The sequence below is a fragment of the Neolamprologus brichardi genome, chromosome 22, assembly GCF_056152115.1.
Source record: "Neolamprologus brichardi isolate AB-2024 chromosome 22, ASM5615211v1, whole genome shotgun sequence".
In the NCBI taxonomy this organism is placed as follows: domain Eukaryota; kingdom Metazoa; phylum Chordata; class Actinopteri; order Cichliformes; family Cichlidae; genus Neolamprologus; species Neolamprologus brichardi.
The window spans coordinates 26,657,645-26,678,372 of record NC_142124.1 but is presented as its reverse complement, the minus strand read 5'-3'; the positions used below and the strand labels follow the sequence as shown (position 1 = coordinate 26,678,372).

The 20,728-nt window shown below is 44.8% G+C and overlaps 2 protein-coding genes across 2 annotated transcripts in view; one reads left to right on the top strand and one right to left on the bottom strand.

Annotated features, from left to right (window-relative positions):
- The first annotated feature begins 3,866 nt into the window (after positions 1-3,866).
- Positions 3,867-5,270, top strand: LOC148096786 (uncharacterized). The gene is made up of 4 exons (XM_087835293.1): positions 3,867-3,907; positions 3,990-4,048; positions 4,132-5,180; positions 5,248-5,270. Exons 1-3 carry the CDS (start codon positions 3,867-3,869, stop codon positions 5,175-5,177), a joined length of 1,146 nt encoding a protein of 381 aa, XP_087691419.1. The 3' UTR covers positions 5,178-5,180; positions 5,248-5,270.
- Positions 5,271-11,584: 6,314 nt separating this feature from the next.
- Positions 11,585-20,728, bottom strand: part of arid1ab (AT-rich interaction domain 1Ab) — a 54,811-nt gene continuing 45,667 nt past the window's right edge. The window contains exons 9-20 of the mRNA XM_087835417.1: positions 20,569-20,717; positions 20,332-20,429; positions 20,039-20,248; positions 19,700-19,904; positions 17,734-17,866; positions 17,219-17,394; positions 17,004-17,133; positions 16,761-16,880; positions 16,484-16,580; positions 15,494-16,313; positions 15,093-15,223; positions 11,585-14,996 (exon numbers count right to left, since the gene is read on the bottom strand). Of these exons, the coding sequence (XP_087691543.1) occupies positions 13,059-14,996; positions 15,093-15,223; positions 15,494-16,313; positions 16,484-16,580; positions 16,761-16,880; positions 17,004-17,133; positions 17,219-17,394; positions 17,734-17,866; positions 19,700-19,904; positions 20,039-20,248; positions 20,332-20,429; positions 20,569-20,717 (4,207 nt within the window). The 3' untranslated portion in view covers positions 11,585-13,058. The remainder of the gene's footprint in view (positions 14,997-15,092; positions 15,224-15,493; positions 16,314-16,483; positions 16,581-16,760; positions 16,881-17,003; positions 17,134-17,218; positions 17,395-17,733; positions 17,867-19,699; positions 19,905-20,038; positions 20,249-20,331; positions 20,430-20,568; positions 20,718-20,728) is intronic.

The following is a 20,728-nucleotide window of genomic DNA, read 5'->3' as shown; positions in this document are numbered from 1 at the left end:
AATATTCATCTGTATAGTACTCACAAGTATTATTGTTGTTATTGTAGAAGTGGTTATCTGGGTCAATGTTACTTTCAGGGTCATGCATGTTGTGCTCTGCATAGTTAAACGTTTTAAAGTTCGTTTTCTCAGTGTGTGTGGCAAAATAACCACCTCGACAGTCCTTTTCATAATCAAAGTCTTCCTCTTCAATATCTCTGAATGGAAACCTATAATCTGTGTCCAAACTTGTCATGCATGTGTTTTTGTTGTTGTTGTTTTTTTGAGCCATAAGGCCAGAAACACTTTCCATACCCATTGTTCATTATCCAATTGTCACTTTTCCAATAGATTCCATAGTAGATTCCTGATTATTTATATTGCTCTAAGTCTTTGAGTTCTCTTATCATCACAACTTTTGCTTCTTTGGGAGTGCCATTTAGTCTTATCCTTACTTTGCAGTTCCTCGTCCAGGTCGCTTGTATCTTATTTTGTTTCAGGCCTGTCTTGCAATTTCAGCAGTCTTTTTCGTTAAATGTTCATTCGGGGGACCCGATCCTTGGGGTGAACCAATTTTTGGCGCAGCGTGTTTTGGGGTTTAAAAGCCACAGAGACCCGGTGTTTCAAAAAAATGCGTCTCAACTGTTCCGATACTCCTGACACATATGGGATCACTACAGGTTTTTGCTTAGGCAGTGGTTGTCCTTCTCTCCTGGATCGGCTGGAGCTTTCTTTAGGTGCCTTTCCAGCTTTGACAAAAGTCCAGCTGGGACAACCACATTTACTCAGGGCCTTTTTGATGTGCTGTTCTTCTTCAGTTGAGACACATTTTTTCGAAACACCAGGTCTCTGTGGCTTTTAAACCCCAAAACACGCTGCGCCAAAATTGGTCCACCCCAAGGATCGGGTCCCCCGATACAAACAGAGTAACATAGTGTACGCTGTTAAGTGCCAGGAGGATTGCCAGGATTTATACATCGGGGAAACCAAACAACCTCTGGCGAAGCGGATGGCACAACACAGAAGAGCTACCTCGTCAGGCCAAGACTCTGCAGTCTATTTACACCTACAGGCCAGTGGACACTCTTTCAAGGATGAGGATGTACACATCCTGGACAGGAAGGAACGCTGGTTTGAGCGCGGAGTCAAGGAGGCCATTTACGTGAAAAGGGAAAGACCATCTCTGAATCGAGGAGGGGGCCAAAGGGTACATCTGTCACCATCATACAATGCTGTGATTGCAGCCATTCCCCAACTCTCTGTGAATGGTACTCATGGCCATTGATCAGTGGTCTTTGATCAGTGGTTGTTGATCAATGGTCATGAGAATTTGCATAATTATGATTAAGGAACTGACCTCACAGCCCATTGTTCCTTCAGTGGGCTGGTTTCAGTCATTATGCAAATGTACTGTTTATAAGATTGGGGAAACCTGCAGTCAGCTGAGACTGAAGAAGTCACTTGGATGAGTGACGAAACGTTTCTCCCACAAAACGCTACGTCCAGATGAACAGAATCAACTTTTGGAGGCTTTGTTTTACTGTCTTTTCTGGGGAGCGTGTGGCATGCGGCGATATGATGGCTCTGAATACTTACATTCTTCGTTTGAAGGAATTTTATCACTTGCTGTTCAAGCGTTTGCAGCTCCTCTACTGGGGCATCTTCACCGTCTTTACCTCCGCCAGCTGTTACTCTGGCGTAGGTTTGGTGTTGCGTCTCCAGTCCACTTATCACTAAGTCATCCATTCTTGTGTATTGTTCAAGGTCCTCGATTTGCTGTTCCAAGTTGTCTATTTTCTTGTCCTTCTCCTTTATCAAGTTTTTTAGTTGTTTTATCTCATCCATTAGGTCATGTAGCATACCCTGTTGTTTAGCCACTTTTGGCTAAACAACAGGGTAAACAGACATTAAACACTATTCATTTAAGATGTGATGGAATCAAAGTAATTATTTTCAATCAAATGCTGCAAAGGAATATTTTCGTGTGACACAGCGTAAATCTTTCCATAAACATGGAGCAGAGGCAATCTCACATTGCATGCAATCACAATAAAAACATCAATACTAAACAAATAAAACATGCAAAACAAAGACTGAAAGGATTCAGATATTTTTCATTGTTTATTCATCATGGTATATTCTAGTATTTACATGACTTTGAAGCAGCAAATTATCTGTAACAGAACTCAAGTTAATACTTGGGTTAAGGCACCAACACAACAAAAATGGAAAATAAACAAGGCCCAGTGGCTCAGTTCATCAGACATGAAATTAAGCGATTTCCTAATCTCCTCCAACTCCTCTTCAACTCCTGGGTTTGCCTTTTTGAAAATGCTGAGATTGGTGTTACCTTGTCATGGCCCGTTGAAGTCAGTGTCGGTTTACTTGTTGGTGCCTTGCTGGAGGAGCCTGGGCCTAGAGGCTGATTGAAAATCCTATGATGAGTATTTCTTCTTCACTCACTGTGCTGCATTTAATCATTATTGCTGATGATTAATCTCTGACACTCTTTTGGGCATCATGGTGGTGTGGTGCTTAGTACTACTGCCTTATAGGAAGGAGGTCCTGACTCTTCCATCTGGCTAGGGCCTTTCTGAGGTTCTCTCCGGCTGCCTCCTGCAGTCCAAAGATCTGCAGTTAGCGGGGTCATGTTAAATCGCCCATAGCTGTCGATGGTTATCTGTCTCTCTGCGTTAGCCCAGTGTCAGATTGGTGATGTGTCCGGGCTGTACCCTGCCGCTCGCCCTATGGCAGCTGGGATAGGTTCCAGCACCCCATGACCCTGACGGGATGGATGGCTCTCTTCCACAGTATGCCTTTCATCCTGTCTTTCTCCCATCAGGAGCAGGTGGCTTCCCCTCCCTGAGCCTCGTTCTGTAAAAAGTTCCTTCCTGTTAAAAGAGAGTTTTTCCTTTCCACTGTTGTAATATTGTAGGGTCTTCATCTTACTTTATAAAGCACCTTCATTGACTGATGTTGGGATTTGATGCTGTATAAAAACATGTAAGTAAACTTCTAGATATGAGGAGCTATATAAATTGAGCTGCTCTATATGTATCTGTTTGATCCATAGTGCTACATTCAGTTGGTTTCATTTGCATTTTCTCTATTTCAGGTTAAAGCATAATAAAAATATATTGAGATTTACAAGAAAAATAAATGTGAAGGTTTGATGGATTTCCAGTTTGGTCTATTAATAAAAGATTCAAGCTAGGATGACTGAGCAGATGATGCGAAAGGAAAGTGCTCCCCTCCATTTTTATTTATTTATTTATTTTAGAAAAATGTTATAATTCACACTGACACTCGTGTTCCTTATTCCCCCAAATAAACCTAAGGCTCTGTGGGATGCTGATTTAACTTAGTGGTTGAGCAGATGACCAGAAGGCATGAGTCTCAATATAAGAGCCCAGGTTTGGTTCTGACCCCTCTGACTCCCTTCGCTGCACATCTTCTCTACTTTCCTGTCTCATCTTTACAAAAATTCTCTAATAAAGGTGAAAGAAAAATCCCCAAAATGATTTATAAACTTAAGGCTCAGTTTTATACTTTCCCAGTTGCTATGGTGATGATGATGAGGTTTTTTCCACTACCCCTACACACGTAACTCTGTGTGAACAAAGTTACAGTCGACTGAGCTAACTGATCATCTGTAACCAAAAAACGAGTTAATCGACTCTGACTTCAGGATGAGACTTTGTCAGACCTGCTTTCTGGAACAATCTCCAGCATTCAGCCTGACAGCAGCACAACAGCAGCTGTAAACAGTCTGCTCATTAGCCTGTGATTGGATACAGGTTGCAAGAAATGTCACCTCTTTGCGGTACACACATGCAGAGTGAGCAGCGTCAGAGTGTTTGTGTTACTGTTGCTTTGAGTAAGGCAGCATGCTTTGGAAATCTGGAAGGGCTTGTGGAGCTGGTTTGGGGTAAGGCTCTACTTTGCAGCTATTCTATTACACCTTGTTGTTGTCCCATTTCTCCTGACCTTGATGTTTTGCTTCTGAGCAGGATATTGCTGATTTTCTTAGTTCAAGCAGAGCATGTGTGCTGTTCATGGGCTACACGAAGTAAGTGGGGAATTTATATGTTTAAGTTATTTTAGTGCTGTGATTTATTACCACAGTGGGCTTACACTCTATTTCTTTCTCAGCATATAGCCCCCAGATGCGCAACAGTAATGGATATGTTGGCTTTTCACAGCAAGATGGTAGACTAAGACTAGATGGCAGCTATTCCCAGGATCAAATCAGACAGGCCTTCATTTCTCCACGAGTAGCTCACAGCAGTAGCCTCAGCACAGGGACTACAGTTAACAGAGGCTATAGTGAAGGGCTTTCTGCTAGCAGCTATAAACCGACTGTTTCAGAACCAGCCCAAAGCTTGGTGAGGTTAGTGCAGAGCAGCTTGGAGACAAAACCTAACTGGTACACAAATATGAAGGGCGTTAATGCTCAGGAGGTGCCAAACCGCTCCTCTTTTAGCCTTTCTGCTGCTGTTGCAAGTGGGAACTCGCTGAATGGACTCGGTCAAAACCAGAACAGGCTTCCTGATAGCAACAAGGAAATGACTTGGCCATTTCAGTGGGGTGCACCCCAAACTAGCAAGGCTGGATCCAGCAGCGCCGCATCTCTTACAGGAAGCTCCTTGTTTAAACCAGCCTCTCAGCATTCTGTAGCACAGAAACCTGCCAGTGCAGCTGTACGGGGCCAAACATCAGCAAGCGCTCCTGCAAAACGGGTCACTCAACATAAATCTGAACCTTTAAGTATTGCTAGAGACTTCCCCGTCCATGGCTTTAGGAAATCATACGGAAACACATTGCTTCCTGCAAATACTGGGAGCACCCGAGTAGGCTACATGCCGTCTTCCACTTTGAACATGATGGTGAGCTACAAACCCAGCTACACCTTCACAGAGCGGAGGCCTACCAGTAGCAACCCTCTTCAAGCACCATGGGGAATCAGGAATCCAGCCCAGGAAGTTCCTAGTCTGCCTGCCTATGGAAGTAACAGGAGGATCTATGAGATTCCTGAACACTTTGGAGGCTATGCTATCAGGCGGCTTGGGGACAAAGAGGTCGAGCAGGTGCCACAAACTACCACACCTCCCCCACAGCAGATGGAATATCTCAACCCAAGCAAATTTGAGCATCCGCATGCCAAATGGATGACAATCAAGCTACGTCCAAGATACTAGAAGGTGAGTATCTCATTACTTTGTTCTGTTTATGTCTGGCTGGTATCTAAGGTGTCTCTCCTACCAACAGGTGCAGCAAGAAGACATAGATGAACGTTTTCTTAAATAAATTATTAAATTGAAATCTTGTCTTCTGTCTTGACTTCATCTCCCAGTTGTGAGGTACTAGTAAAAGCCAAAGCTTGTGTGTCTATGGATGTAGACTTGGTGCCCTCTAGTGAGTAAATGATGTGATGCTAAACTACTCTTTGGGGGGGGATTGCTCCTGATGCAAAGATCCACTTCAGGGAACACACAATCTTACTCTAGCTTATTTGCAAACGACTGTTATGAAAAGTTGCGTTCTCTAAAGCAGCTGAGAAGTATAAGCAATGCACTGTGCAGCATAATGTACCTCTCAAGAGTCCAGTTATTGTAAACACTTGTGTCATTGTATGTATTAGCCTGGATGACTTGCACCTAGCTCTGCCCAGATTAAAGCAAACGTGACGCAGTTAAGAGCTGTGTGTAAACGCCCAGCCTACAAAATGATGTCCTCTGAGTCAGATCAGTTGAAACATCTCAATTGCTTCCTGTGGGGGACGGGAGACTGGGCTATTTACTTTCTGGAGACTTTTTTTTTTTCTTTAAGTCTTGGCTGAAATCTGTTTAGACAGATGGCTCAAGCTTCTGAGTCATGGTTCAGCTGTGGTCGCGTTGTAAGGAGACATTCCAATAATTTCTCTGCAAACTACTTTCCTCTGAGTTTTAATTTGAACGTATTGTTCAGACTATGTCAGTAGTTAAATTTCTAGAGAAAACATTAAAATCGCTGTGACACGGTTCCTGATGGCACTGAGTTAAAAGGACCCAAAAAGTGCACCAGAAGACCCGCTGTGGATCTATTGGGTCCACAAGAGCACCCTTCTAACCAAGGAGTAGATTTCTATTCCTTGGTCTGTCCTGGCATGTATTGTGAAAATCTGTGTGTGTCCTTGTTTGTTACCCCCAGCAGGTCACTCTGACCTGCAGACGAATGCATCAGCTCTGCAGCTAGCCTGAGTGCTATCTAGCACATCAGGACAGAAACAACCATCCCGCACTATCAAAGGAAAAACACTTGTAACTCACTGACCACTTGATAATTGTACACAAAGTGATCATGTTTTTTGTTTGGCAAAACTTTTTTTTTTTTTTTTTTTTAAAGTGCACTGAAACATTTCATCATAAAGGAGCAGAAGTGAAGACCCTTTTCCAAAACCAAGCCTCTGAGGACGTTGTTTTCCTATACTTACAGTTCATGGTCGACTGCTTGTCATCAACACTAAACCTTGCAAATAAACCTCTGGTTTGAGATTTGGTGCCTTTATATACAAATAACCCTGAGTTATTCCTGGTGCATTTGTTATTGTGAATGTCACATAGAAAGCACTTGGATGGAGAATAAAAGCTTTTGTGAATGAAACATGTTGTGCTTTTAGTGCTGAAGTAGAGTGGAAATGTGCTTTATATAAGAACAGTCCCTTTACTATTTATGCATCACCAAATGCATGTTCAGCTCATTGATACTTTCAGGTCTTTTTAGATTAACAAAAAGGATATAAGCCAAAGTACTTAGGATGAGGCTCCTCTCTAGCCTCCTCTTCCCCTTTTGATTCCCAATCTGACCCATCGTCTTGACAAGGGCACATATATAGTTTGAAGTTATTACAACAGAACTGTGGGATCATTCATATCAATTATACTTAATATGACAAAAAATATACATATATGAGCTGTTGATGACCTTCCATGTTCCTTAGTGCTTCACAGTAAACAACTGCACTTTTTGTGCATCCATATTCACCCATGTACACTGAGCTACAAAGCAAACTATCATAAGGGGATAATGGCCTGCTTTACGTTCTCCCTCCTGAATTCACTCTGATTAAAGGGACAATGATAATAATATGAAAACCATTTAAATAAATAAGGTTCATATGTAATGTCTACGTTAAGGTTGTCCTCTCCAGCCTCTGGCTTTCCTTTTATGCAAGATGCCACAAAACAAACTCTTTAAGTCCAAACTCCAGTGAGCTAAACAAAACTCCTGGGAGAAGAAGGTGGCTCATGTCTGGCTGCTCACTATGTATCAACATACCCCAACCTGAGGGACAGTAAATGACCTGAACACACACACACACACACACACACACACAATGTATCATTGTTTATTTGAGAGAGAGCGCCCTCATCAGAAAAGCCTAGTTTGCCCCCTTGCGGTTGAATCGTGCAGTGACGTTGTTGGCCTAATTATTAGACATTTCTGGAGCAGGTGTGACGGAGTCAGCATTTTTATTCTTATTTGTGTAGTTTGTGCTTTTAAGAACATTATATATTTATGTTCTAATGTATGAAGGTTATTCTTGGTCGTACTTAACTTTTTTAGGTTTGCCAGAGTAACCTGTTGTTTCGCTAAATACAGATGTTTGCTAGCATCCAGCTGTCGCCATTCCACGTCAGTGTTGTGACGTTTATTAATAATGTATTTATTACTTATCGTTTCCTTGTTTTTTCCCCTCCTTTTTTTTTTTAGTTTAATCCAGAGTTTCTTCTTTCTTTAAATTGGTACATTATTCCAAAGTTATACTTCTATCCTAAAAAAGTGTAATGGGATTTTTACATTCAGGCTAACAGTAGCGGTAGAGTATATTGACATAAGACAGATTTATTCATGTTTTACAGATGACTGTAGATACTCTTGTGCCTTGTACTTCTCTCCTGACATCCTGCATATATAATGATGACAAATAAAACCAAAATAATATTTTCAGCTCTCCATACCACCTGTTGCCATTTCATTTCAGTCCGGTTTTTGTGTAATTTTGAATACCTCAGTCTTTTCTCCCCATTTCCCTTCCTAAAGAGTGGCTTCTTGACAGCCACTGATCCACTGAAAGCATCTCAGATGAGGCTTTGATCAACAGTAGACGGATCGCCTGAACAGCCAGATGCCAAATCCTGTGTCAGGTCATTGCTAGATATCTTTTCCTACTTCTTAAGAGCATGACTTTTCAGATGCTGTTCAACAAATTGTTTTGTGTTAGGCTGTTAGGAACACAATAACTAAATATTTAAAACTGGTTCTTTGCAAAGTTGTGTGTTATTTGTAGACAAAACATTGGTTCATCCCTTGAGTTTCTTTGGTGTTTGTTAAGTGACTTTACACAAAAAAACAAAAAAAGAAGCATTTTCTGAAAATGTACAAGTACAAGGAGTGGAAATTTGTGCAAAAGTAGCCAATATCCACTGAAAAACCTTAGAGCTTTAAAAAAAAAAAATATAACAAAGTCTGGCTCCTTGGAAGTATAAAGAAATAAAGGTTGGCCCAATACAAGAAGTTAGTGTGTTAGAGTTGCTCCCTAAGACATACTTTTACAGCAGTTATGCAGATACACGCTGTAATTTGATGTTGTGACCAGATGAGGGCACCATGTCTTTAGAGCAGAGAGAGGAGCCGGCTGACTTATAGGAAAAAGTTCATACAAATTAAATACTGAGTGTAAATGTTAAATAAAATGAAAGACACGATTCCTCAGTTGATGCATATAAAGCATCATAAACCTGCTCCAATCTTCTACATGCTGCATATGATCATCTACTGCTTTAACAACTGCAGATGTTGGCAATCAAAAAGTACTTACTCATCTAAAATCTGTTTTGTAAGGAAGGGAAAGAAAGGGGACGTGTCCACACTGGAAGTAACGTGGTGACCAGAGACCATAGAAGGTGAAAGATATTTGGCAACTTCATGCAATTACATGTGAAATAACTGCTGGTGAGGCAAAGTGGACCTGCAATAAACTTTCAGGTTAGTGACTGAAGTCAATGAGAGTGAAGACGACCCGTGATTGACATATATAACCTGCTAGTAAATACATTATAAGGTCACGGGAGCCTGGAATGTCTGCAAGCGACCGGCTGGCAGCTTCAAAGCGATGCACGACGAGTGAATCGTTTCCAGTGTGTACGCAGCTCAGCACAACATGCTCTGGAATCAGTGCTGCCAGCACTACTGTACATTGGAAGACTCTCTGGATGAGTGGGACGTGGCTTTGGGAGATTTGTTAAGTGCTTTGTTGATGTGATTATAACGGCTCGAGAATCTCTTTAGAGACCTGGAAAATTTCTGGCAGCATGTGTTTACTACTGGCTGTCAAGAGTGTTTGTCATGGCTCTTTGAAAAAAAAGAAATCCATGACAGATGTCTTTAGGCCTCAGCTGGCTTCAGGTGGCGGTATGAATGGCGCTGAGTAGGTTCGTAGACGAACTGGGGGTTGTTTTAATGGCTCTCCTTAGTAGGGATCTACTGAGATGCTGACAGAGAAGAAGAGTTCATAACTGGCTCCATAAGTCGAGGTCTGTTGTTCGGCACAGACTCAACCACTTCGCCTTAAAACAAACATCATCTCTCTATTATAAATTACTGCTTAGGCTTTAGTTTCTCTTTGGTGTTGATCAAAGATTATTCAAACGATTATTAAACTTACCTAAAATAACCCCCAATCAATGTGTACAGTAACTGGTCACTGTCAAAACGAGCCGTTACAGGCATGATGCATGATACCCACCTACAAGGACTCTATAAAGACCTCTGCTTACTCTGATTACTGACAAATGACTTGAAGAGATTACAGTGGGACAAAATTAACACTTCTGTCGTGTTTGGGTCAAATCTGACTGATTTACAACTTAAAACACTCATAAATATTGTGCTTTACATCTGATTTCCTCAAAGCCCTATGACATCTCCCACACTATGCACTTGAATATATAAAAATGATGAGCACCTCTTTCATTGAATTTGGATTGTTTATATTGTAAGTAAAGACTCTATAGTATTAGAGAGAGGACTAAAACCATCAGGTGATTCCCGTTGAGCAGTAAAAGTAGGTCCAAATGTGTAGATCAAGCTCACCAAGGATGAAGCACACCATCAAACTTTGCATGTTGCCTCCTCCTGCTACTCCCACAAACGCTGTCTACTTCTGTGGGAAACACTATAATCCCATGCAGGGGTTAATGGTAGCCATCGAGAACAGTGACCTGCCATCTTCGATCAATAATCAATTAAATCAAATTAGGCAAATTAAAACATATTAAATAAAGGGAGCTGATTTTGTGTGTGCTACAGCCTGGCGTTGCTTTCAGGCGACACTTGTCCTGCAAATCGTCCCACAGTTCCACTTACCATTAAGCCGGCTCCCATTCCCCATTCTTGTGTCTGCCATGTATTCATGTACACAGCAGTCAGTGCTCTTCTTGCTGAACTTCAGCATGTAGCCATCTAGCTAGCACTACAAGATGCAAGTGAGCAAAAATGGAGCAACTACGTGAAACAACATTTGAAATCAAACATTTGAAACAGCTCAACATATATCAGCAAACAAATGACTTCTGTGCAAGTACAGTTTCATTATTTTAAAATAAGAAAAAAGCATGTTAACGTTTGTTAACTCAAATTTTCAGTGGTAGGGAGCGAGACGTACAATACTAAATTGGTTGGTGAGCCTTCAGAGCCGTTTAAGCTGCACTTTATGTATATCTCTCCTTTTATTATGATCTGAATTTGCGGGTGATCTCTGGGACTTATCTATAGCACTTGGGGTTATTTTAGATCCATTGCCTTGAAGCATTTCACTAAAGTCACACACTAAAGCAAGCCAGGACTTTACTTTTTTCCTGCGTCTTGATCTCAGTGAGACTTGCTGAATAAATACGACTAAAGTAAAACAACATCAAGAAGCAGCAGCAGGCTTTGAAAACGTACCTGGTGCCACATTTAGCTCATGCCGACTGTTTTGTTTTTATGGATGCTATTTTGTCTCTCCGTTGAGGACAAGAATGGAAATACTTTAAAACTTCATTATCCTGTCGGCTGTAGCTAAATAAGTAGGGGTGCTTTCCCCCCCCATCACACATTAAACCAGGTGCTCTGCCGTCTCCAAACTGAATTCAACTTTTGTCAAAACATCAGATGATATTCTGGAGGGGGAAAAAAAGTCAGCTTTTCTCGCAGTAAATGTCAGCTCCTAGCTTATCTGTATGTATCGAAGCGCTCTGGCTGTTCCCCAAGTAATGTAAATATATATGTAAATATCAGCATGTGCGACCCAGGGACAAGGACAGCCTTGTAACATGGGGGTGAGATGTCAATCAATACAGGGATGGGAAAACATGGCTGTGCATTCAATAAGCAGCATACTGCACAGAGATGAGATGTGCCGTGTCTCCGCATCCGTGTGTAAATATCAAAAGCGTCAGCAAAACACAAGCGCTCTGAGCTGCTTTAGTCGTATCAGATTGTCTCAGCGCGAGTGAAATGCGAGCCAAATAAAAAATTCAGGGCTTTATTCACTGCGGCCTCAACCATGTAAAGAAGAATAATAAATAAATCCACAGCAAATGTCTTACGAAGATTTAATGTACATTTATTCTTAACACGTGGAACATATAGTATAAAGATTTCATACTGAATAAATGATATTCATTAAGCCAAAAAAAAGGAAAAAAGAGGAATTTACATCAAGTTTTTAGCTACATCATCTGAAATACAAATATGCAGAATCCGCATCACTGAAAAATAAAATAAAATAAAAACAGTTTCTTCATCAAGGTCTAGTTTGTCGTTTATGAAGGAGCTCGAATGGAAACGATTTGTGTTAATATTCTCTACACCCAGACGAACAGAAAGTTGAAGTTGTGTTTACTGAGAGGAGGGGGTGGCGCTGGATCTGACAGCAGCTTAACGACCCCCGTCCCCACGCTCACACGGCATGATACGAGCGGGGTGAGGCGCTGAAGTAACGGAGAGGGCGGGCGTCAAGTAATCACATGGCGTTCTCGATGCAGGGAAACTCGTCAAAGATTAAAAACGGTGAAGAGCAACAGAAGTCGAGAAAGAGAAAGTGTAATGTACAACATCATATATACACTGCAGCTTGGACTGCATCTAGAGTTGAGGACCAGTCCTAAAGAGGTGACTTTTGAATATAAGGGTCAAGTCATACAATCAAGGGACAAAGAGAAGAGGTCGGGGTGTTGTAGGTTCACCGTACTTTGGGGGGAAAGCCGTTTTTCTCTCTCGACATTTAACTAAAACTGGTTTTAAAAACTACAGTTTGCTGCCAAGCCAGCGGATCTCAGTGTGAAACAGTATTATTACAGTATGTTTACAGTTTTTAAGGTGTACAGTACAGAAAAAAGTCCTACAATCTACTGCACAGGCCTCCCATGACAGACATCTGTTCACAGCCAATAATGTGGTTCCTGTGGGGCTGAGTATATAGCATCCAAAGTTACAGCAATTATACCACACCACAGTCCATGAGTCTATGTAGCCTCCAAACATGAACCATAATATTGTTTAGTCTGTGCCCTCTTTCCCCTGACGACCCACCTCCCCCGAGGGAGAAAGCGAACACGTGTATCCCCCAAACTCACTGTAAACGAGACAGCAACTTTGGTTACAGTTTTTTCTTTTTTTTTTTTCTCTTTCTGGAGATTTTTTTTTCAATAAAAAAAAAACAAAAACAAAAAAAAGTCTTTTCTACAGGGCAGCAGCACACTCTGTCCTATGCCTGGGTCCCAGTCTGTTCTTCTTTGCCAGTTTCTTTCAGTTTCAGATGTTTGAAATCAACAGCTACTTCATGATATTCCTTCCTTATAGAGAGAAGCAGGGGTAAGAAAGACAGTGGAATCCGAGTTGATTTTGCATAAATTAAAAAAAAACAAAAACTAAAAAAAAAAAGTTTTGCTTTTGTCACTCACGCGCAACTAACAGACACACGCACGCACGCGCACACACAAAAAGGTGGTTTAGGGGGAATAGAAAGAGGCAGAGCTGAAACCTCTCCACGGCTGTCATGACTGGCCGATCAGAAACAGTACATCACAGATTACTTGGGACACCAGAGAGTTCATAAGTGGGGACATTGAGATGTCCAGTAGCCGCGACTCGTACAAAGTGAATTCAGAGTGGTTTTCTTCCACCTTAGCCAGGGCGTGCAAAGCCCGCGCTGCCCGCCGCATCATGTCCACACTAGTAGGCTCAAACTGGGGTCCACCCTGCATTTGTAGCAGGGAGCTCTGGCTCTGCTGGTACTGCGTAGCCGCTAGGCTGTCCTCCAGGAAGCCCAGTAGGTTGCCCACGCTGCCTTTCTGCACGGCGATCGCTCGCGCTGCAAGGCTGTCACCCTGGGCTAGGTTAGCTAGCAGGATCACCGCCATTTCACGGCAGACGGCCACCTTGCGCTCGCCGACGAGTCGCACGAGCGAGCCGTAGAGCTTCTCCAAGCGGCTGAATGGCGGAGTGGCCAGAATGAGGTCGACGTTGTTGTCCTGGATGCTGAGCTTGCTGAGGGTCTCGAGGACCAGTCTCTGGGGTGAAAGGGAGCCGTGGGGCCCCAGCGTGGGAAAGGGATCCAAGGCCTCTGCTGAAGGGCACACAGCCCAGTGGAGCAGGCCATCAAGGAGAGGCAGGCATATGCTCTCTGGGTAGATAGAAAGGTCCAGCTGGCCGGAGATGTTTGCCAGAGTGACCAGGCAGTTCTCCCTTAACACTTCAAGGCAGTCCCACCACCACTCGTCTCTCTCGCAGCTCACGCCTTCGTCTTCCTCGTCCTTCTCGTAGGTAACAGGCGCCTGTTTGCGTTCAGGGTGCCTGTGGTGGAGCAGCACCAGGCGGCCCAACAGCAACAGGAGGCCAGGGTGTTTGGACATCTCCAGGTCATTGCCAGGAACGAAGGAGAGGCTCCTCACAATGTTGGAGACGCAGATGCAGCGCCGAGCTAGCGAGTCCTGCCAGTCTGATAGAGTGCTAAGTGGCGTTTCATCCTTGCTGTGAGGTTCATCCTCCAGGATCTTGATGTTGCGGCGGCTCTGGAGATCGGGGTTGATGCTGAACAAATACTTGCCGTTCTCCTTCTGCTCCTCGGCACCTCCACGAACTACTTCCTCCGTGACCGACCCCGGGCGAGCGGATAGTACATCGTCAATGGTGGCAGTGACTGGTGCGCCAATGGGAAGAGGAGGCGTGGTAGTCTTTGTTGGAGACTTGTGAGGTTCAGAAAACTGGGGCTGCTGCTGCCGAACCTTATCGTCACCACTGGATTTAGGCTTCTCTGGGTTCTCTGCTGCTGCCGCTGTCCCATTCGCCTTGACCTTCTTGCGGTTGTCAGCGGCTGCTGTTGTTTGTTTTCGCTGCTTGAGAAGCTCCATCCGGCTCTCAAAGTGGGTCTGGATGTGCTCAGTAGTGTCACCACCACCCACGCTCCAGTGTATCAGGCCGCTGTCAAAGCTCTGCCGCTGCCCAAGCTTGGACAAGCGGTTTAGCCGGAAGGGATTCTTCTTCCGCACCACCTTGATGGGGAGTTTATCAAACTTGCTGGCCTGTTTGGGCTTTTCCGAGTGTATACTGGGGTCGTGGGAGAACCCTGAGGTAGAGGTATTGGCTTCCTTGATAGAAGACTCCCTTTCCTTCTCATCTTCCTCATCCTCTGAAGACTTATCTTTGTGGGAGTTCTCCTCTTCCTCCTCCTCCTCCTCCTTTACCTGGACCAGTGAAGAAGTGTCAGGGTTGGTCTTTGTTTCCTCTACCTCCTCATCCTCCTCGTCCTCCTCGTCCGAATTCATGTCCTCGCCCTCAGGCATGGGAATTTCATCATCAGAGTCCTCAGCTGCATTGGGGTCTATTAGGGTGCGCTGGCCAGGGTCTCCTACTTCATACTCCTTAAGGATGCCAAAGATCTCAATGAGACAGCGTCTGAAGTACTCCACTACCAGCTCCAGAAATCCAGGTAGCTGTGAAAGCAAAGAAGGTGGTCACTAAATTTGACAAGTCATTCTGAAATGTTGACAGAAACAAATGCTAACAGGTTGTGGATGTGTGCAACCTACCTGGCAAAGGTTAAAAGTAGAAATGCTATTGTCATCATACAGCAGAATGTTAATGGTGTCCAAGGCCCAGGTGCTCTCAGCTAATAAGCCAGACTTTAATGACATCATTACTCTCCAAGCCTCAGGAGTGCCTTTGAAAATAGAAACAGAATGAATATAACTAAAAGTAACCATGATCGGTCACTGCAGCTTTAAATAACATGTAAAGGTTTACTAATCTTGGGACTTTAACTCCATACTACATACTTGTGTCACCTAGTGTGAATACGCAATTCGTATCTGAAAGCTGTCTTAACGCAAACTGAGAAATATCAAATGGTAAATCCAGGTCAGGTAGACATAAGCATATTGTTTATTACATGTGTAATGTTACAAGTTATCAGGCAAATCAAATTTTATACCAATGTCTTTCATGGTGAGCCGCCTGCGGGGTTTCAGGTGGGGCTGGGTAGCTTCCACAGAGCCAGGAGGGAAGGCCACATCTCGCCGGATCATGGGTTGCTGCACGGGAGCCTGGCCAATGTGGGACGCGGGAACTGGAGGTCCAGCTTTCTGCACCTTAATTCCAGGATGCATATAGGGGGATTTGCTGGGCGACGTTCTGCTTTCCATGGATCGGGGCATGGATGCTGGGCTCGACACCTGAGGAATGTGGTTTTGGGAAGCCGAGTAGGTGGAGGGCAGGGATCTGGTCATGGGTGGTCCAGAGCCTGTGGGGACAAACGGAGGCTGTCGCTGGTTGGCGTGGCCAGGCCACTGTCCCTCGTGGTTCATGCGTTGATCTGATGGCATCATATCTTCTGAGCGGTTCATGCCGTGGAAGCCGGGACCCTGGCCCGACACAGGGGGCCCCTGTCGGTTGGGATAGTTGGGGTAGCCCATCTCATTGCGGCCCTGCCACATTGGGCCCTGGGAACCATCGGGGCCTGAAGGCATGGGACTTGCCATCATCTGGGGAGGCATCGGAGACTGGGAATTGGGGCCTGCAGAGGACGGCCCTCGATCCCGTCCGAAGGGGAAGGGGAACTGGTTCTGTGGGCCTGGCGCTCGGCGCTCCCCTCCAGGGTATGCATTATACTGATTATACATGTCCTGCTGGCTCTGTGGCCCCGAGGACTGGGGTCCTGGCTGTTGCTGCCCACTGTAAGGAACGTTGTACATTTCTCCCTCATGGCGCTTGGCAGGAGGACAATACCCACCATCCACAGGACGTTTGTAGTTCTGTCAGCACACAAAATTAAGCATTACAATCTTCAACTGAGCACAATAATTTTAGCAACAGCTCATACTTCTGTTCAGCTGGAACAGAACATAGTACATTACATGAACACTGAAAAGAGAAACCCAAGTAATAATAGGAGTACTGCAAATGCTGGACAAACTGTTCTTACTGGCTGCTGCTGTGGATACATTCCTGGCTGCTGATTTGGGTAAGGCCCACCAGGGGGAGCTCCTTGGCCAGGGAACTGATTTGTATAGGACTCATGCCTAAAAATACACACTCAGATTACTATATGTCTTCATTTCAGTAAACGATTCAGTTACAATAAGAAACTCTGTAAATATCTTTAAATCTATCAATGATCTCACTGACAAAATGCTGACATGCAACCATGTCTCTCCTTTTAATCTTTATACAGAATAGTCTCTGCTCTGAATGGTACAGACCGTTGCTGTGGTGGAGGACGGCTAGGCGAGTACATCCCTGTGTCAGCTCCAGAAGGCATCATGTTGGGCTGAGGAGCTCCCGGTCCCATGTTGACATCAGGGCCCATGCCTGGCTCTTGTCTATAAAAGCAACGAGCAATAATCATGAAGTGATTTGATTTAGTTGGAAAGAGAAAAGGACACTGAGATGGCACAGGTCAGATCACAATCATCTTATCTTATTTACAACTATAGTATATTTACCTTCGTTCATATCCATACGGGTACTGTTGCCTCTGGCTCATTGGCATGTTGGCCATTGGGCCTGGTGGACCTCTGTTATACTGTTCCCCCATTCCACTGTTGGGGCCGGGTGGCATGAACTGTTCCCCTGCTAAAAATAAATAAACATAATATTAGTTATGGCTATGAACGAACCCTTACAGAATCTGGGGTTTGGTTACGTGGACGGTGCTCACCTTTCCTCATGCCTCCAAAAGGGTCCTTGTTGGACTCGTAGGGACCCATCCGACCCATCATCTCCGGGGTGCCTATCCCAGGCTGATAGCCCTGAGAGTTGGGAGTCATGGCGTTCCTCCTGGGAAACGCCGGGTCTCCGCCATCGGCAAAGGGATCCTGTAGATTAACACTACTCCTGTAGGAAAACAGATGGCTTTTTAGCAAAATGTGGAATGTGAAAAATTCATAGTAATTAAGACTTTTCTAAGTTTTCTTGTTAATTTATTTTTTTTTGAATGTTTTCTGTCTGTCCCTCTAACAAGACACAGAAGACAGTTTTTACTGTAGTCTTCTAAGCCCAAAGTGCATACTTTATAACTATAATCCTTTCATATTCCTGTTGACTAGTGATAACTTTAAAGCATAATTTGCTGGTTTTCGTATTCCAGTTCTTGCTTCTCTGATCCAATTTCAACACAGGTGGAGATTTTAGTGCGAACGCCACAGAAGCACGACACTGGTTTTTGAATCGTACCTTACGCCAGGCATTGGGGGCATTTGCGTGTGTGGGGTGGAGGCTGGTGTTGGGGGCTTCAGGTCTCCCCCCTCTGCCATTGAACTAGTGGTGGACTGAGGGGTTTGGGGTCCTTGCAGGGATCCAGAACCAGCTGCAAAACACAAGGATACACACAATGACTAAGTGGGAGAAAAAACAAACAAAAGAAAAACAGTCAAGTGCTCTGGTTTGTAACACTCAGAGATTCCAGAGAATTCAAAGAACATCCCTCTCTCCTCCTCCTCCTCGCTCGAGGAATAAAGGCAAGAGCTGATAGTTGATAGTGAGGCGGGTTAGGCAGAACACTGCTGGGGGCTTTTAGAGCACATGCTGCTTTTGGCAATCCTAAATCCCATTAAGAAATTCCTGAGCGGTGCACAGAGGAACACAGTTTGTGTCGAGCTGACTGGCTTTTGAGGGCATAGCCAGCAAAAAATCTTGAATCTTCCTGCTCATCACAGGATGCCTGCCCCCTCCTCAACCACCGCTGGGCTCCAGGAACCACCAGGAAACAGTGATGTAAACCCTCACTGTGACAGATTACTGCCTGGGCTGTAGAGACAGGAGACAGCCAGCTATGTGTGAATGTGTGTGTGTGTGTGACTGATATTTTGTTTGTGTTGTGTGTGTGACATACTAGCAATCATCCTTAACTTCAGCTCAGGACTTCTCACTATTAGCAAGCCAGTCTGATGAGTCACAGGTTCCCATTCATTAAACTGGCACACACACACAAACACACACAACACCCGGGTCACTGGCAGGTCACAGTTATTCACATTTTCTCACATCACCCTCTTGCCTCTCGAGCTCTCACGCATGCACACAACATTCATTGGCTCACCCTCCCTCACCCCCTCCTCCCTCTGGGCAGGGATTTCCCTCTACTAAAGATGAAGGGAGGGAGGGCATGATAGAAATAGAGTCAGAGAGAGAATCGTGTGACTTTTACACACACACACACACAGTCACACACACACACACAAAACCCTTTCCCCCCATTCATCATTTCTGGCTCAGCACTAATCTCCAGGGAGTGTTGCCGTGCTGCTGTAGCCCAGGGCCAGGCACCAGGCAGCGAGGACACGCCACTGACGGAGCATCGCTATCGCCAAATCACCTCCTGCCTTTCTCCTGCCATTACTTCCTCCACCACCCCCACCCCCAAAACCCTCCCCTGCCCTTCTTTCGTACTAACTAGAGGGCTGATGCCAGCTGACAAGCACCCTGATGTCTCCTGTAACAACACCCCGGCGCTGACTCAGTGCCCCGTGTCTGACAGCCTGGGTCTCAGCCAGACTGAAGCAGCATGTGGTTGCTCCCGGTGTGGTTGCTCCTGGCAGCTATAAACAAGGAGTCCCCTCCAAAATAAACAGCATCTCATGCAACAAGCAATGACCCTTCCTGGCTGCAACCTCCTCACCCTTAACAACTGGTATGAATGAGCGCCAGTTCATCCGCTGACTTTTACCCAGTTCATTGAAACATTTAGCATTCTGCTGTCATCACCGTTGCCACAAAAATCAAAGTGGGGAAGTCGGAAAGGACAAGTCTTTCGTCATGTCCTGTGCAAATGCCAAGGACTATTCCCCCAAGGCATGTGTTTGTGGAACCGTCCAAAGGACTTACAGCTACGCCGCCGTCATTTATAACTCCTCCGATATAGGGGAGCAGCGATTTATGGAGGGTGGCTGCTCCTACATAAGATGACAAACAATGCTCTATGAATGGCTTTAAAAACGGCAATTAATGGGATATAATAAAATAGACTAGTTTATAGACAGCTGATGTGAGGCAAATAGAGCAGAGATGATGTGATGAATTGTACTTAATCCAAACTGCGCCCAAGGGAGAAAGGGAAATCTGAAATAAGCTTCATTCATTGCATTTTAAATCTAAGGAGGCAGTAAACTGTGTGACAGTGAAGCGGAGCAGCAGCGCTCACCTGGGCTGGGAGGCTGGATTTTGGGCTGGTTCTTTTTGGTGTCCGTGTTGAAGAAGTCTGGGGGAGGGTCCTCGCCGCGCTCCATTTTGCACTCAAAGGCGTACAAACACTGGATGTACTGTTTTTTGAGCGAGCTGGCTGCGCTGCTCGACGTGCCCACGTTCAGGTTGGTAGCCAGCTCCCTCCACTTCTTGTTCTTGTTCACCTGGTGGGCGAGAGAGGAAGGAGGTGGTTCAGAAAGCTGTATACGAAATTTTTTATTTATTTTTTTAAATCACCGACGATCGTCCTTCTGATCTGAAGGATTCACATCAAATTCAGGTGGAAGTCCAGGTGTACCTGGGTGAGGCCGCCGATCTCTTTGACGGATATGTAGAGCCTGAAGAGATCGAGGGGCTTACGGCCCACAGCGGGCAGATTGTTCATGCCCATGGCTTTCTCCTCAGCAAAGGCCAAGTATCGGTCCACCCAAATTTTCCTCTCTGGCTCCGGGCCAAGCTCGTACAGACGGGTTATTTTCTCATTGGTGATGGTGGAAGAGCTCGACTTCTGTTGGACGGGTGACGGAAGAAAATCGTAAGAAAGAGAAAAAAGGAGGGCGGGGGGAAAAAAGCTGGACTTTGAATGTGTACCTTCTTGGATTCTGGCTTGGGAGTCCCGTCCACTTTGTTGTTCATCTTCGGAGCAGGATTCATTTTGTCCATGCCAAACTCTGAACTTGGAGCCATTCCTGGGAGAACGGGGCAATGACAGAAGGGTATAAAAATAAAACGATTACCAGTCTATAAAACTGTTTTATAGACACAACCCTCAGGCCTGCAGCTGTACTCCAATCACCTGATCAGGGCTATAGTTTCACTTGTACTCACCAGGGCTATTGTTGGCTATGTTTGCTCCTGCCATTGGATACGGCCCTGGCCCACCTTGGTTTATCATACTGTGCATGCTGTTCATGCCCGGGCCATACGGAGAGCCTGCTCCCATCATGCCCTGGGACATGTTAGGATAGCTGGGTGGCCTGCAGAAAAG

Coding starts and splice junctions, on each gene's coding strand:
- LOC148096786 (XM_087835293.1), top strand. CDS start 3,867: ATGCTTTGGAAATCTGGAAGGGCTTGTGGAGCTGGTTTGGG. Junction 3,908..3,989: donor GCTTGTGGAGCTGGTTTGGG/GTAAGGCTCTAC, acceptor GCTTCTGAGCAG/GATATTGCTGATTTTCTTAG. Junction 4,049..4,131: donor CTGTTCATGGGCTACACGAA/GTAAGTGGGGAA, acceptor TTTCTTTCTCAG/CATATAGCCCCCAGATGCGC.